Genomic DNA, 16,759 nt, shown 5'->3' on the forward strand with positions numbered 1-16,759 from the left:
ACTCCATGTGAAGTAGACAGAACAGCTCTGACCACGCTCACACGTACCCATTCCAACAGCTGGGACTTCCCCTGGTTGCCCAAGAGGGTGAGAAGAACTGGCAGATCCACAGCCGGGCAGTGAATGTCCCCCAGCCCTTCCTCTGCACCTTCCCTGCTGGGAAGCCACAGGGCTGTGGTGCTGGAGCCCGTATGGGACTCCACTGGGCACAGTGGGGGTGCTCAGGTGGGCTGGAAGATTTGCCCAAGGTCGCGAAGTTTGGCACAAGAACTGGAAGACAGCCCAGCTCTACAAGTCCCGAGCACAGCCTCGTGGGTTAAAAACCTAGCAGAAATAGAGTGCTTGTCCAGTGGAAATAGCCAACAGGTGAAAATCAGTTTGTGTCCTTTGAAAAGTGTTCAGATTGCTCCTGGTCATCAACTGCAACTTCCCTATCTGCTGCACTCCTGTAAACCATGCTGGGGCCTGCCTGTGCCAAAAGCTCTTTTTAAAAGCTTAAGCCAACATTTTTCTGGATGTCAGTGGAGCATTTCCAAGCAGCCCCTTGCATCAGGTCTGGCAAAGAAAATGCAAAGTGGTGTCACAACCTCCAGATGGTGGAAGAGGCTTTTGCCATTGAGGGTAGCGGTGAAGGCATTTGCGGGGGCTCCTGCTCCTTGGCAGCAAAGAGCCTATGGTGTGCATTGGGTGCGTGCTGGCTGGAGCTGGCCAGGGCAAAGGACAGTTGTACACTTGTTGATAAACATGCCCAACAAATATTTTTATATATTTGCTTGAAAAGAAGGGAATAAAGAGAATAGCTTTTTCCCCAAATAGCTTTTTCCCCCATCCTATCGCCCATTCTAGGGTTCATGTTTTCATTTTAACCACTTGACAGCATCTCATTAACCCAGTGCATATAACAAATGTGTCCAATAACAATCACCAAATCACAAGAAATTGAAAAATCCTTTAAAATATAAATAGGAAATACTCGCAAGGTCATTTATTTTTCAGCTCTAGTATTAAAGAAAATGAGGTCTGCCACCCCCCTCGGCTGTGATAAATACAAGTCCCAAAGCAGACTGTCTGTAATTTCCAGGAATGTGTCTCTAACCTCACACTGCAGCCTTTGTAGAGTACGTAACCAATTTTTTCCATGTAAACGAAAGACTTGTAAAGTTGAATCTGCCTGCAATGCTTCAGATAGCAAAACCCTTCCTCACTGCAAGGCCTGGCGTCCTCTGGGGACCTCACCAAAACCACCCGAGGGCAGGAGGACGAGCCCTGCACCATGGCCAGCCCAGCTAGCCAGAGCAGGACAGCTGCAGGCACGCTGCTCTGAACTGAAGAGCAGCATGCGTTTCTGCAGGGCTCAGCTCCAAACAAAGCCAGCCTGTCCATCTCTCCATCCATCCCGCTGTTGACTCCGCATTGTCAAAGCGCCTCCCATTTCCCCAAGCTTTGCTCCCCTTCGCCTGAGGACTTTCCATGGGAGCATCCCTGAGCCCCACAGGGCGGGTGAGCGGGAACTGAGCACTCCCACCCCTGGGGCTCACCACGCAGCTTTGTGCAGCACTGCAAAACAATGCGTGGAAACCCCTGGCTTCAACAGAAAACATTCAGAATTTCACATCTCAGCAAAAAAAGCCCAAATCAGGGCAGATAAAGGAGAGAAACATCAGCTACTTACTGGTAGCCAACAGGCAAAATGCTCAAAGCTCAAAATTCATAGTCTGGAAAAGTGTGGAGTCAATAAAATTATACTCCTAGAAGAAGTCTGTGTGTGCAACCAAAATGAAAGACTGCATCTATACAGCTCAAACACAGCCACCTGGAACAGAGCAATAAAATCATTCCTGAAGTATAATGAAAGCGAGATCTGACCACAGTATTTCATCAAAACAGCTAGGGAATGGTGAATCAATATTTATTCAGAAGAGCTTTCAAATTCCAATGGATTTTCATTCATCAGATCCCCAGAAATGTCTTATGCTGCCTTTTAACATCTAAATACAATGTCAGATGAAATATTTTACCAACGAGAATTTCCTGCTCTGATGTTTCCACTGCTCTGCCAGGGTAAGACCAAATCAGCTGGCTGCACCACCACTTCCCAGTAGAAAGCATCTTTTTGATGGACTGATTCTCAAAAACCTTTTCCTGGGCCTGTGCAAAGGGCATTTTTGGCAGCAAGCTGACCAAAGTGGAGCCCCCAGCAGAGAGGGGAAGGGCCGAACCCCCTGTCCTCCCAGGCACTTCCGTGGCATGCAGGCTATGCTGTACATTTGGAAGTATTGCAGCCAGGAAGAGGAAAGATGCTCAGAAAGCCTAATTTTGATAGGAATCAGCTTCATTTATTGTTGTTGTTATTGAAGGAGCACACTCCACGTAAGCTGCAGCTTCCCCCAGCAGTGGCAGTGTGCCACAGACCAAAGGACTAATTCACCTGCAAAGAGGCATAAATACTGCAAAGGAGTATTGGGAAAAATCAGCTTAAATTTTCAAATTCGTGATGTTTATGACTTCATGTTACTCTTAACGGGCTTGTCTGGGAGTGGGATTTTATTTAGAGCTTCACAGAAGATCACTGCAGGCAGTTGCTGTGTTGGTACAGGACCAAGTGCCAGGGGCTCATGCAGCCACAGCATGAAGGAGGGGTGGATGGACACACGGACTCCATCGCATCATGTCCATGAGCAGGGCCAGGAGAGCACCCACACCCTTGCAGTCCTTCCCTCTCACCCTGGCCTGGACCAGGAGTAGTGCTGATAGGACAAAGTAAAATTTAAAAATTGGATGAAAAGGATAATGATCTATCGATTCCTATAAAAAGTGAAGTACAAAACTCCAGCAGATCGCTTCAATGTCTATTCTGGGTCAGATCTACCCAGTGTCTGTTTCCACCGGTGGCAAATAGCATGTTACTGAAAAGAATATGAGAGTGGTAAAGATAAGGTCACTTCCCTTCTGGTATAGCCACCATGTGCCCACGCACTGGCTGAGACTGTTTCACTGTGCCCCTTCTAAGAAAGAAGAAATAGAAGACTTTACTTCCATGAATGATGAAGTGTATATTGGGGGATATTTTTTTTTTCATTGTCAGAAATATATTTTTATCATACAGTCTCTACTGGAAGGAAAAGATTGTAGGGAAAATTGTCTGGTGTCAGCACCTTAATTCCCTTTACAGAGAAACTGCAGTAGCCTATATATTTAACTACACTTCTGGTATTAGAGAGTCAAGACAAATTTCATTAGGCAAAACACATACCTCTCGGCATTGATTACAAGGTTATAAATGCATCCTGCTAAGCGTGCGTTAAAGCAGCAACCCGAGTTACTGGTGACTTTCCTGATGCTTGAGTAGGTGAATCAAGACCAGAGATGTTCTCTCTGGCAGCATAATGCTTTGAGGAGGCCTATTAAGAAGTCATTTTTAAGGATGCATAATCTCCCTCTGTGCATGCAACTGGAGAGAGTGGGATGCTACTTGAAGAGCGGCATGTCCCTACCTCAAGCCGAGGAGCTAGAAGGCTGTGATAACAGGATTCCCTTGAGGGGCAAGACAAACACTGTTTGTTTCCCCTTCTTCTTTACTGTTTCCTCCTGATCTGTCCTCAGTAACTCATTAGGGAAAGGTTTTCTGGAAGATGGGAGTGCTTACATTTCTATCAGTGCCATTTTCTCTAAGCACTTGGCACCTGAGTGTTCAGGCAGGGGAAGGTGAAGAATTACTCCTGGAATTAAAAACCTGAGACATCAAAAAGATATTCCCTATAGCAGGTTAAGAGATCTCTCTATGGAAACATACACCTCTTGCTGCTACTAGAACATTGCTTCCTCTGATGTCTGGGCCAGCAGCCTTAGTTTGGTCAGATGCTTCATGTCCTTGTGTAAAGGGGGCTTGGTGGGGCTTCCTTCAGCTCCCCACGTAGTTCAGCATCACTGGCTGCCAGGCCACTCAAAAGGCCAAGAAGCAAAGGGACAAATCCTAGCCCTGCAGAAAAATCATGCAGGTTGTACCTACAAGAGAGTGGCAGAGCCAGTGCCAGTCCCACAGCCTGAGGACAGCTGCAAGCAGGATCCAGGCCTCTTGAACACTTTATGTTGACATCACTTTTCCAAGATCAAAGTGATCTGTACCAAAATTTGTCCCTTGCTGATACCAGTAGTGTGCCCAGGGATTTGAACTGACCTATGACATCATTTTTTGCTTGCACCAGTATAAGAAGGGAGAGAGTAGGTTGCAAATTTTTACAACATTACACACACACACAAAAAAAATGAACAAACAAACAAACAAAAAAACAACACTGGGAACAGACTTTCAAGAGACACAGATGGGCTTATGACTGATCTTTGATGGGGTTTCATCTGTCCTATTGCAAGGAACTCCTAGACTGAACTAAGCCATATCTTACATTTACACAAATAACAAAGCAATGCTCACAGAAGCTCCAGGAAACCCCAAAGCAGGCACTGCTGCACAAGCAGATACCTTAACCTACAGGCAAATGGAAATTAACATCCCGCAGCTTTGCGAACACACCGCATGGCCATAGCTCCTGCAGCTCACCAGCTGGAGACGCAGTACAGGAGCCATGCAGTTCATCCTACCTCACATTAACATCAAGTTCTTCCATCACAGGCAATAGACACAGGTAGCTGGGCGTTCAATGTCCATGGAAGAGACCTCGTCCTGTAGTGGAGAGAGTTAGAAAGGACAGTTATAAATTGAAGAATTTCATGGGTGCACACTTACTCCAGTGAAAACACCCATACACTGCATTTTACCCCTCTGGCCTGGCTTCTCTTGACAGAGGTTAAGCACACGTCAAAATAAAACCATACCATTGCAAAGAGCTATCGTAACACAATCTTCTGTTGTCTGCCTGGACGTATTTGTATTCCACAGCTCTGAGGTGCATGCCTGGAGGCAGGAAGCCAAGCTGACGTGACAGGCAGCACTCTGGGCTGTGCATACATCACCCATCCACACAGAACCTAGGGCTAACAGAGGGCTTCGGGGCCAACCGGGACACTGGCTCTGCTGAAAGTAACATTTCTGTTTTTACAAGGGAAGACAGGCATTCAGCTGGAAGCTCAGATGAATCTTTAATCCACTCCATGGTCATCTAAGTGTGACATACTGAACACAGTTAAGGCTTTGTTGGTCTTGCCTAGCTGTTCCTTGAGGGAAATGTGTTTTTGCATTCCCTGCGTTGGCTCCCTCCCCATAGGCTCTGAAGCATGTGAGAAGATTCCTGAGCTGCTGAACAGCACCATGTCCTGTCTTGATCCTGAACCTAGCTCAGTATGAGGCGGAACACAGCTGGACGAGCATGGTGATCGTGGACCTGACCCTGCAGAGCTCAGCCAGAGGACGCACAGGAGATGCTCAATGTGCTTGCTCCCAAAGGCTTTCTAAGATTTCCTACAGCTGTTGCTTCACAGACCTCTCTTGGGAACTTCCTGAATATGGATATCCAGAAGATTGTTTCAACTGCAGCAAGGTAGTAAAATACTGCAAGGCACAGAGAAAGGCTCTTCTGGCCAAATATTCTGTGTTTACAGGGGTCAGGAGGAGCTGCTTAGGAAGGAGTTTTAAGAAACAACGCTTAGGGTACAGATCATACCTACAACTGTATCTGTCACAGTCCTCTGAAGACATCCTGTTTTACTCATTGCCCATTCTATGTAGAGTCTCCTCAAATGGTAGTGGTTCCTTCCTTCTATTTTCCACTGATGAGTTAATAGGAAATTTCAAAAGACATGAACCTAAGCATTATACCAGTACACACAGCATACTATGCTGCACCCAGTTAGCTCCAGGTGCTGGCATGGAAAGGGCACACACAAAAATACCAGTGACTGATATATCCTGTCTTCCTGCAAGTGAAAAGCCCAATGACCTCAGGTGAATCCATATAAATATATATATATATTGTCAAAGACTTACAGAGTTAAAATAGTCTTAATTCTAGAAATAAATGCAAGCATCATAAATCAATAATATATGCACCATTCTTGAGACTTGTTCTACAAGACAAACTTTTAATGAAGTTGATGAAAATATGGTATGTTGCAATGCTGGTGAGACCAAGAAGCTGCGTTGTGATATAAATAACCTCTTCCAGCCTATGTTTATTATGTACTTTCATTCAAAGTGACACATGATGAGATACACACTTATAAGCTGCACTGGACCTAAGACTTCTCATGATAACTTCCAAACTTTCAAAGCTACAACAAGGTGTTTAAATACAATCAATTGAAGAGGGCTTGCAAAACCTGGCTGGGAGAAGACAAGCTAGGATGCTTGGTAAATTAGTTCATTTTTACGTGAAATTAAAACATTGACTTACCACCAAATTAAAATAGGTTTTCCGTGACACTATATTGTATAGCCTTTGAATACTTAACAGCAGTACTGTAATTACAAAGAACTAACTGATTTGCAGCTCAAGTTAAAATAAGTGTGCTTACTCACAGTAACACTGATATAAATATTAATGGGAGTTTTAATTCTATCAAAAATCTATCCTGAGTCCAAAGAAATGAATACACCATTCAAATAACAAGTGTGTGGTGTTTGCCGTGGAAACATCAGTGGAAAAAATGTGTGATATGTTTGAGCATTTCTGACTGTTGATTGCCCCTTGCGTTGCTTCTCTGGAGAGCCAGGATAATGCCACCACCATAGTCCTACTAATAACACCTCAAATGGAAATAATGTCTTGTGACTACTTGGATTCAAAGAAAAGATTGTAGTAATACTGAGTCAGACTTCCTGAATGTGATGCCAGGTTCACCGTGCAAATGAACACCCACAATCCAGGCCTGGTTCAGCATTTACCAGAATTAGCACTTCAGTAGGTATAGACTATGCACAGTTTTGCCAACAAAACTTACTCGAGAGGGTGTTCTATCTTGAGTAAAATATATGAAGACTACTTACACCCTTAGATTTGCAAAATGGAGTAGAAGTCTAACATTTCTCATCGAGTCACCTCTGCATCCCTAAGAAATGACCTCCAATTTTAATTTGGAGGGGAAATAATACCCCCTCCTCTCCTCCTTCTCTGGAGTCCTTCCATGGAATATAATGCCTTGCAGGCTGCTGGGACAGCTGCCTGTCAAAGACACAGGAAGAATATCCTGGAAGATGGCCTTTGGGGACGTAAAAATGCAACCAATGTTCTCTGATCTCAAACTAATGGCCAGAAAAAAAAAAAAAAAAAAACTATTTAATCTTCGAAGAGGCATACGGAACCACTAAGTTGAAATCACTCATTTGGAATATGAGTTGAATTAATTGAAATTAATTCAGAGGGAAATGCATAAGAATGGGCCTGATACGGTGTTTCGTTTCAAATCCAGACAGGAACCTTTCCTCCCCTGTCTCGTCAATTCAGAATGGATAAATTTAAAACAAACAGAACACTCAATAAATGGCAGTCAAAACACAGGAAATCTTGACCCACCTCCGCTGCCTGCCAATGGCTTGCGAACACTGCTCAATTCAGCCTTACAGCAGCCTTCAAAAGCACAACATCTGCCTGGTTTACCATGGACAAAACTGAGGCACGAAGAGGTTGGCTGAACCCCACCTCGACGACTCAGAGCAGGGCACAAGCAGACCCTGGACATAAGATATTAGATTGAACTTAGCGTTGAGGTAGCACAGATATGCCACAGGGAGGATCCGACCAGACGTAGCTGACTCTGGCTCAGGGAAAATTGTTCCCTTGCAGAAGAAAAGGGGCTTTAGCACTCAGGGTCACAGTGGGAAGGTTTGGGGCTGCTTTGCTGCAGTTTACACCCGTTACAGTTCTGAATTACAACAGCAAGATGTCTGTGTGGGAGTCACAAGAGCAGAGGGTAGGAATAAGAGAAGAAAAATGTCACCTGTCTGCACTACCCCTGTCCACTGTGCTCCCTGCAGTGTTAGGATTTAAGAGGTCTCTTGGGAAACTTTCCAAAGCAAGCAAAGGCCACTATTTCAGCATAAGTGGGCAATTCTGACTGTTCTTACCAGTTCATCAAAACGCAGTTTTTTGTGTAGGCACCAGAGTTACTGGTCCTTCAGTCACAACCAGTAGGAGACAGCTATATCAAAGTGGTTTTGGCTTCCATTAATATTTTCTTTCCTTCTTTGTGTTTTCTTGTACAGTAGAAATAAAATTTTTGGTACAAAATAGGAAAAAATGAAGGCCTTAAGGACTTTGATCAGCTCAGACTTTTGTATAAAAATAACCACCTGTGTATCACTGTGTGGTTGTGTGCGATCCTAGCAGCTATGCCATATACTGTGTTACAGTCAGTGACCATATTTCTTGCATTTCACCTCACATAACATTTCTTATTTTCTTGTAATTGTCTATGTATTCCTAAAACTTACAGCTCTTAAAAAAACCTCAGCATTTGTAACTTCCTTTCCCCACCACAAACACATTATCTTCTCCCCTGTAGAACCAAGGAACATTTGGGACACAAGGCATCACGCTGCCTCCAGGATCTGGAGCACCCCACCACTGCACTGGACAGACCTGCCATATTTCAGGGGCTGTTAGTACTTTCACCTCTCCCCTTATGTTGAAGCGTATAACGAACACATAATGAAAGGACCCTGAAACAATGACATTATTTAGCTTTTGTCAGCTTTTCCATAATGGACTTTAATATTGGATGTTCCTTTTCTTTTGCCTTTCCCCACGACACCACAGTGGTGAGACTTATTATAATTGGAGGCCCAAAGAAAATGATGTCAATACCATATAATACAAAATCTCCCAAAGACTTATTCTGTAAATATATCTGCCTCACATAGAGGGCCTGGTGCTAATCTTTGTTATTAAAGTGATTACTCATACTCAACTAGGAAGCTGTCCTCTGCCTCAGAAAGATAATGACCTCCTAACTCAGCCCTCATGCCATCCAGCCCATCATAGACATGGTCCTTTCAGCACAAAACAGCATCTCTGCTGTTGTCGTGCAACAGCAATCACTGGCACATGGAGCCGTGCACGTGCTTGCAGCCAGGTTGGAGCTGCTCCTTTTTATGAACACGAACGCCCAGCTTCCATTGGACCGGGGCGCTGGGTCTCGTTGTTCACACAAACCTGGTGCCTAGCTTCTACACAGGTTCCTGCTCAGACATGGGCTGGCTCTGCTGGCCCAACAGGAGAGGCAAGCTGAGCCTTCACAGCCAATACTCCTCCAAATCAGTCTTCTTGCCTGTGCTTTCTTCGGATTTGGTACCAGGAACTGCAACGAAATGCTCACAGTAATCAGCCTAGGGACTGCAGAATGCACCCCAGGCCAAGGTTCAGCAGATGTTCCTCCAGAGCCCGCATGGTAAGGGGCTAAACGCAGGCAGTGAAGAGAAATGGAATGGTTTCGCTCTTTTGGGTGCCAGCACAAAAATAATTTTGGCAACTCTTGCAAAATGAAAGAAAAACTTTTCAGTGATATTTGTTTCTGAATTCTAGTTTGGAATCATTTTCTTTGCTATATTTTCCTGGAAAAAGTCATAATTTTAATGTATACTGAAGTTACATGCAACCTGTATTATCATGTTACCACAGACCTCTATAATAACTGAAGTTTTCTATTTTCTTCTATATTTTTAGAACTAAGTGGAATTTTTAGTTGATCGATCATATCACTCTTAAAACAGGTAAATGGCAGCAATATACCATGTAATGAATCCTAATGTTAAGCAATAAGGAAATCAGGAGAAAAAAAAAGAGAGAATTTAAAACATTTTAATGCAATTTTAGAATTAAAAAAACAGGGAATTCTGAAGCTAAAGGACCTTTGCAAAAAACTGTTCCCCCAAAAAAACTTCACTGAAATCAGTATTCTCAGCAATGTTTTCCACTTCAGCAAAGCTCAACATTTTTAAATGGAAAAAGATTTGGGCAGAGCAGCTCCAGCAAGCTTGACGTGACAGCTCCATAGACTCCTCTTGTGTGATAAGAACTCATTTTATTCTCTACTAATCGCTGCTACCAAAAAAGAGCAGATATACCATATGTGGATGATCAGTCCCAGTCATCACTGACTGCACAAGAGACTGGCTCAGACATGGGCAAGGCAATCCAGTAACAAGTCTCAGCAAGGCTGCGCTGACGGCATCCAGGGGAAGCAGAACCCATCCATCTGTCAAGAATAATAATTCTCTGCCCCTTCTCCCCCCACCTCCACGGTCATGGGATGTAAGGGAGGAAAATCCCGAGGAGGACATGGGTAAACCTATACATCTTCCCAGCCAAGTTTTATGGACCCTGGGGATCCTTTACTCGATAGCTGTAAGGTATCAACCAAGAATTCACTGCTGAGACCACGAGTGAGCTGGCGGCCTGCACAGCTCCTCTCCTCCCTCACCTGACTGGTGGCCCTGGCTGGTGTTGCTGCTGGGAGCCTTGCTCTGTCCCGTAGAGATGGAAGTGTCCCACCAGACGACAGCAACTGCCAAACCACTCTTGTGAGACATTTCTCAGTTAATCAGCGCCTTGTGAGAGGCACTGACACATTCTTTATCCGATTTATTCCCATCCCACTCAAGCCACATCTAGTTCCAGTTTCTGTCACCACTGAGCTGATGACAACAGAAAAGTTGAGTCATTCTTCTGAAACACTTGCACCTCCATTTCCTACATTGCTGGACTGTGCTACTTCATCATTTGTGACAACTTAAATGAAACAGTGCCGAGGGTGGACTGAGCAGTCTGAAAAGCCCAATTCATTTTACCTACAGATGCATATTGTTGTACTGCTCTTTGCAGTACAGAGGAGTGGGAAGGATATTAGAAAAGATTCCATTTCTTTCTGTCTCATGCTCTGAGAAGAATTGGACTTATCACTACACTTCTAACTTCATTCTTTTCTTTATAAGTGCAAAGTAAAAATTGGCCTTCACTCCCTGGTACTGTGGAGTGACAACCATCCCAATCCGAAGATAACTGCTTGCTCACCACTGCAGAGTAGTCCAAAACCCAGTAAGTACTGCAAGAGAATATCCTCTTGCAGCCCATGACAACACCAAAAGGAGCAAGAGATATCAGTGATCCAACTACTTCACTCCTACATAAAGTAGCTTCATTTCCAACATCCACTTCTGATAAAGGTGCTGCCCCCTCCCACAGTACTTCTTCCTTTGCTGTCATTGCTGTTTCCATTTCACCCCACAGTGGACCAAGCTGCTAAGAAGTCCCTCAGTTGTCAGAGACAGATTGAAGAATTGATTCTCAACAAATGTCATTCCAGCAGGTTAAGACGCGGCACTTTGCTTAAACAGGGAAAACTAAAAATACAGAAATTACATGTCAGATGACTTGAGAAAAAGAAAATGGAGTCCAGCTTTGAATAGAAATAGACAAGTGTCCTTTCTCTGTAAGGTTATTTTACAAAATAGCTCTTTGATCTCTTGCAGAGAGCCTGTGGCTCAAAATCCCAAACCACAGGTGCTATGTTTAGCTGGCTCGCATCCCTAGTGACCAGGAGTCACGGACAGCACACAGGTCACAGCGGAAGCATGCACCTCATCCCCACATATCTGCTGACAGACTGGCTTTTCTCCACTGTCAGCATGGCGTTCACAGCCTGGCAGCCATCACCCCTCTGCTGGCTCAACCCCATGCCAAGTTATTCTGTACTTTCAAAAGAAGTTTAAATTCCACATTTAAGCACCAAGACAAATACTAACAGACACCGAAATCACGGTTGTGGCCTTGGAAAGGATGTGTTACTGCAGGTCTGCCTGCCTATTCCCCTAGACCAGGCCCCAGATGCAAGGTCCCACACTGACAGCATGTACAGCAAATCCGAGTCCCTCTGCCAAATGGCCAAAAGCAGCCCTGTTGGCTGAGCTCAGAGCTGTTACGTCATGTCATGCTTTCATCCGGAAGTCATAGAGTCTCAAAAATTGAGGCCTTTTCTCAGTCATATCATATTCTCAGCTTTGGGCTACAATAATAATAATAATAATAAATTGGTGTCTTTTGCTTGTGCACAGCATAGCCATTTAGTATGTGACAGTGATAGTAAAAATATGAAGCAAGTTCTTCCTCTTTATTTCATAATTTTAGCTTCTTGAGGAACACTGAAGCAAAATTTATTTTAGAGTTCTTGATAGCAGTAAGATGAAATGCAAACAAACACTTGTCTTTTCTTCTATATTTACAGCAGTAAAATTTCTATGGGCTGTTCAAGGGCGACTTTGTTCTGTTCCAGAGACATCTGTATGAGATCCTTGTGTGTACCAAGCTGTGTTTGTATAAGAGCTCCGAGGAGAGAAAACAGCTATAAAACTTGAGGAGTTATTTGCTGTGACATTAGTATTATGAAATTTCGCACCTCACCGCTCTCACCTTTAGCAATTACTATCAGTTGGTAACTATCGTGCTCCAAGTCTTTCACTGCAATATCAAACCCTCAGCATAGGAAGCCAACAGAAGGATCCAGCATGAGGCTGTGGGTCTCAGAAGGACGAAGATTAGGTAGGAGATCAATCAACACATGAAGGCAGGAAGGGGACTGAGTTCAGCAAGTGCATCTACAGTGAAGATAGAAACAGAGAGGCATGATTTCCTTGACACTTTCACAATTGGTTTTGTGCTTATAAGGACAAAACAGTGTTATTGCTCCCTTATCAACACGAAGGACTAAAAGGCAGTAAGTACTGTGTACTACTGTGCTATGCAAAGGACAGGCAGTACTGTGCTGGCCTTTTGGGAGAATCATACATATGTTCGACAGATTTGTACAGGGCTATCTGCTTTGTTCTTGCTCACTAAACTTCCCCTAAGCCACTGTAAATTTCCCTTCCTAGAAAACGCTTTCTAGCTCCTCTGTTGTCAGCACAGCAGCAAATAACCAGGGTATGGAAATCAGTGCCCCAGAACAGCAGTGGCCCTGCTTTCTATGGTTGCACTTAATTAAATTTTCTTTGCTGCCCATTGAGAAGGGGAACACGTGGCAGAGAAATGCGCGATATGAATGTTAGGAAAAACAGGAATCCTTCATCTTAGACATGGGTGTGATGGCACTGAAGGCAAACTATGGCTTGTGAGAGAGCTGATGAGCTACAGGGTGCCCAGCACTATCATTAACTCAGCACTGTCTCTGCATGCACACAGCGATACAGTCCACACCGTAGCTGTACCTGAGATCCTCACTTTTACCAGTTCTCTAATAAATTATTAGTCAGTACAGTGCCTTCCTACTGAAAATGAATTACACTCAGTGATGAGTGCTGCCATGGCAGAGGTTAGCTCACAGCCCAGCAGGACACCGTGGGCAGTGACATGCAGTGACAGTGCCAATCTTCCAGTTCACAGCAGCCTGAGCAAGGGCAGGCTCCAGCTCCTGCTTTAAAGGCTACCCTGCTCCAAAGCAGAGAACAACCCGTGGCAAACATGCTCTAACACAGGCGTTCATCCTGACTGTGGATGTGCTGCTCCCACCAAGGGAGTGGGCAGTGGGAGGAACCACCTCCCTCCTGCCACCGAGCACTGAAGTCACAGAGTCACAGAGTGGTTGAGGTGGGAAGGGGCCTCCAGAGATCATCTAGGCCAACCCCCTGCACAAGCAGGGTCACCCCGAGTATGTTACATAGGATGGCATCCAGGTGGGGTTTGAATATCTGCAAAGGAGACTCCACAACCTCTCTGAGCAGCCTGTTCCAGTGCTCTGGCACCTGAACTGTAAATAAGTTCTTCCTCATATGGCGATGATACCTCTTGTGGTTCAGTTTATACCCATTACCCCTTCTCCTGTCACTGGCCACCACTGAGAAGAGTTTGGCTCCATCCACTTCACATTGTCCCCTCAGGTATTTAAAGAGGTTGATAAGATCCCCTCTCAGTCTCCTCTTCTAGGCTAAACAGGCCCAGCTTGCTTAGTCTCTCCTCATGGGACAGATGCTCCAGTCCCTGGAGTGCCTGCAGTTACCCCTGCCTACCGCATCTCGATGTTGGCATTACCCTTTGCTCTCCCAGCTGTGCAGGCAAGCCTTCTTCACCTCCTTCCCTTCCCCACACAGATTCCATGCTGCCTGCAAAACCCACGGCCCTGCCTCAGTGGGGCTGCAATGGGGACAGCGGGTCGTGGTGGATGAGCGAGCCAGGCAGAACCCATGCCACACACCGCTGACAGGAGGCCGCCCCAGCTGCCACCACAACGCATTCACCACAACGCGGCTCCTGCACTGCCCTCGGCTCCTGCCCCATCTCCGATGGCGTCGCTGCGCAGTGGACGTGTTCCACTCCCTGTCTGGAGGTCACACATGACTAACTTTATGGTGCTGGAATAAAATTCCTCTGTGTTTTATTGCTGCCATGAGATGGTTTTGTAGCCTGTGAAACGCAAGCAGGAAGCGAGGCCCTGCTTTGAAGCCCTGCACTGGGAACCAGCCACTCTGTTTATGGCTCTGCAATGCCTGGACTTCAGAAGAAATCAGAATGTTTCCTGGCCTAGGTGTACTTGTTTGTTATATTTACTTCTGCAGATCTATGACTAATGAAATCAGCAGGAGTGTGCTGAATTACTTCTGTGATTTCAGCTGCGTGAAAGGGTTAGGAGAAGCTTTATATCTCACCCATTAAAAGCCCCTATCACTTCTGTCTGACTAAACTGGGCTCTGATGGGAAGCTTTGGGGTATGTGCATACCTTTGCAGCAGAGGACATCTCACAGAGGCTTAGCTGCAAAACTATAATCCATGGCATGAAAGCCTAGGAGCACATATGTCACCCCTCCGGCCAAGCAGGGAGCCAACAGTCCTACTGTAACACCAGCACCATCCTTGCTGCTCCGTGCACAGAGGGTTAAGACAGAGGCTAACCCAAGTGTGAAGCTGTTGCTACCAGACATCTCTCACAGGATGCTGACCTCACACAAGTCATTAGCTCGTTGCATCACACTCACACTTCCTCATGAACTTTCCTGAATGCCACGGGCAGACCAAAGCCAGGAGCTTTCCACTGCTCCTGTGCTGGAGGGGAAATCCCACAACTCCGTGGGACATTTTAAAAGATGAAGCAGAAACCAAACCCCCAGAGCTCTGAGCTGCAGATCTGTGTAACCAACCCAACTGACTCATGCCTTTGCTGCCACTTCTTCACACTCCATTAAAAGATGACAGATTCTGGAGAGAGAACACTAGCTGAGCATATTCGTCTTAAACTGATCTGCCTCTGGCTCACTTAAAAAAAAATAGTTCATTGAGCAGCAAGCTAAAAGGATCACAGCCCCCAAGAGACCACGTGATTCTCCAGATCTGCACAAAATTTATAAAGCACAAAACCATTATCTTTTCTGGTTAGGAAGCTGATACCATCAGGGGAAGTCAAAAGGTTAATTAATTAATTACTTTTTGAAAAGGTAGAGATGCTGCAAGGGGGAATGTGCTATAATACTTTCTCAGCACGCAGGCTCCAAGTGCACCTGGGGAAGAGCTTGCTCTAAGCACTTCACAGCAGCGACAGAACTACTTTGAGGTGATTGCATGCACTTACATACTGAGCTGTAGAGCAGAGACTTTCTCTGGTGGTGGTCGGAGGAAACCACCACAGGACACAGCTTGAGGGACAATGGTGTGCTGGCAGGAGGTTTTGGTAGGCTAAAAAATGCAGCCCTGCCTAGGAGCAGGCTGGGATGGTTGGTGATTGCTGGGGAGGATGTGCTCATTTCTACGTCCAACCTGTGGGGAGCCAGGGGGAATCTTCCCAGGCTGCTGAAAGTGAAGAAGCCAAAATAAACCTGGCATGATGAGACCTTGGGGGCTGACTCTGAAGGTCACTCTTCCGTGGGCTAAAACGGGGAGCCTTATGGCACTCTTGATAGGAAGGGAGAAAAGGACAAATGAGCTCACAGGACAAGCTGCTTTCAAAAGGTTCTTTCCAAAGTAAGAATGACAGGCCATGCTTTAGGTGGGCTGTGAGTTCTCATCAGCCAGACTTTCCAGGTAAAACAAGCTGTCCAGACACCGCGTCTGGCACCAGACACCTGGCAGCAATGAGATGTCACCTGGATCATTTTCAACAGTTTCACAAAGAACAGTTATTCCAGCAGCACACACACTTTGATCAAGTGCATTTTTAAAATTCTGCTCATTTCAGGCCTCAGGCTGGTTTCTGTCAGGTTCTCTACTATGTACCCTGTGTCATCGCTTCCCTCTTTGGGGGGATCCATTGAATTAACATTTACTTCTTTTCAGAGATCTCAGAATAGCTGAACAGCATAGGTCTACAGCTGGATTCACTTTAGGTATCACTCATCACTTTCAGCTCCTAGTCTAGCTATTCCAGATCACACAGCTGACACCACTCTACATGTAAACCCATTAACAAGCCGGGCACTGGCATCTCACTTCATGTTGCTGGTAAAGTGCAGGCTTCTTTATCCCTTTGCTGGCTTTAGCTTTGCAGGGAAACAACAAACCCTGGAAGGAAGGAACTGAAAATTTGGCAGGTCTTAAATGCAGAAGGCTTCACCCCTTATTTCTGGCGATGTTGGAATGTGCATCCCACTGAAGATGAGGTTTGCTGAAGCAGCAGACAGTTACCCTGGACAGGCATCAGCCACGCAGAGCTGGCTCTGTGGGTTACTCCCTCACACTGCTGAAGGATGCAGAAGAAAGATTGAACCATTTTGAGTGCATTTGGCCAAGGCTTTCACATGGGACATCCCGGTGCTATGCTAGGAGGAAATGTTCACTGAAGTAAGAAAGGGTGACCATGACTGGCAGCTTCTTAAGTTTTTGACAAGCAAAC

General features: G+C 45.4%; 1 protein-coding gene across 3 annotated transcripts in view; it reads right to left on the minus strand.

Annotated features, from left to right (window-relative positions):
* The window catches only part of HTR4 (5-hydroxytryptamine receptor 4), a 133,645-nt gene that overhangs the window by 88,782 nt on the left and 28,104 nt on the right, over positions 1 to 16,759 (minus strand). For all 3 annotated transcript variants that reach the window (XR_005824316.1, XM_040573342.1, XM_040573343.1), the window contains exon 2: positions 4,600 to 4,681. Coding sequence is in view for 2 of the 3 variants with exons in the window: in XM_040573342.1 (XP_040429276.1) it covers positions 4,600 to 4,625 (26 nt within the window). In the remaining variant the exon portion in view is untranslated. The remainder of the gene's footprint in view (positions 1 to 4,599; positions 4,682 to 16,759) is intronic.

The sequence above is a fragment of the Cygnus olor genome, chromosome 14 (genome assembly GCF_009769625.2).
Source record: "Cygnus olor isolate bCygOlo1 chromosome 14, bCygOlo1.pri.v2, whole genome shotgun sequence".
NCBI lineage: Eukaryota > Metazoa > Chordata > Aves > Anseriformes > Anatidae > Cygnus > Cygnus olor.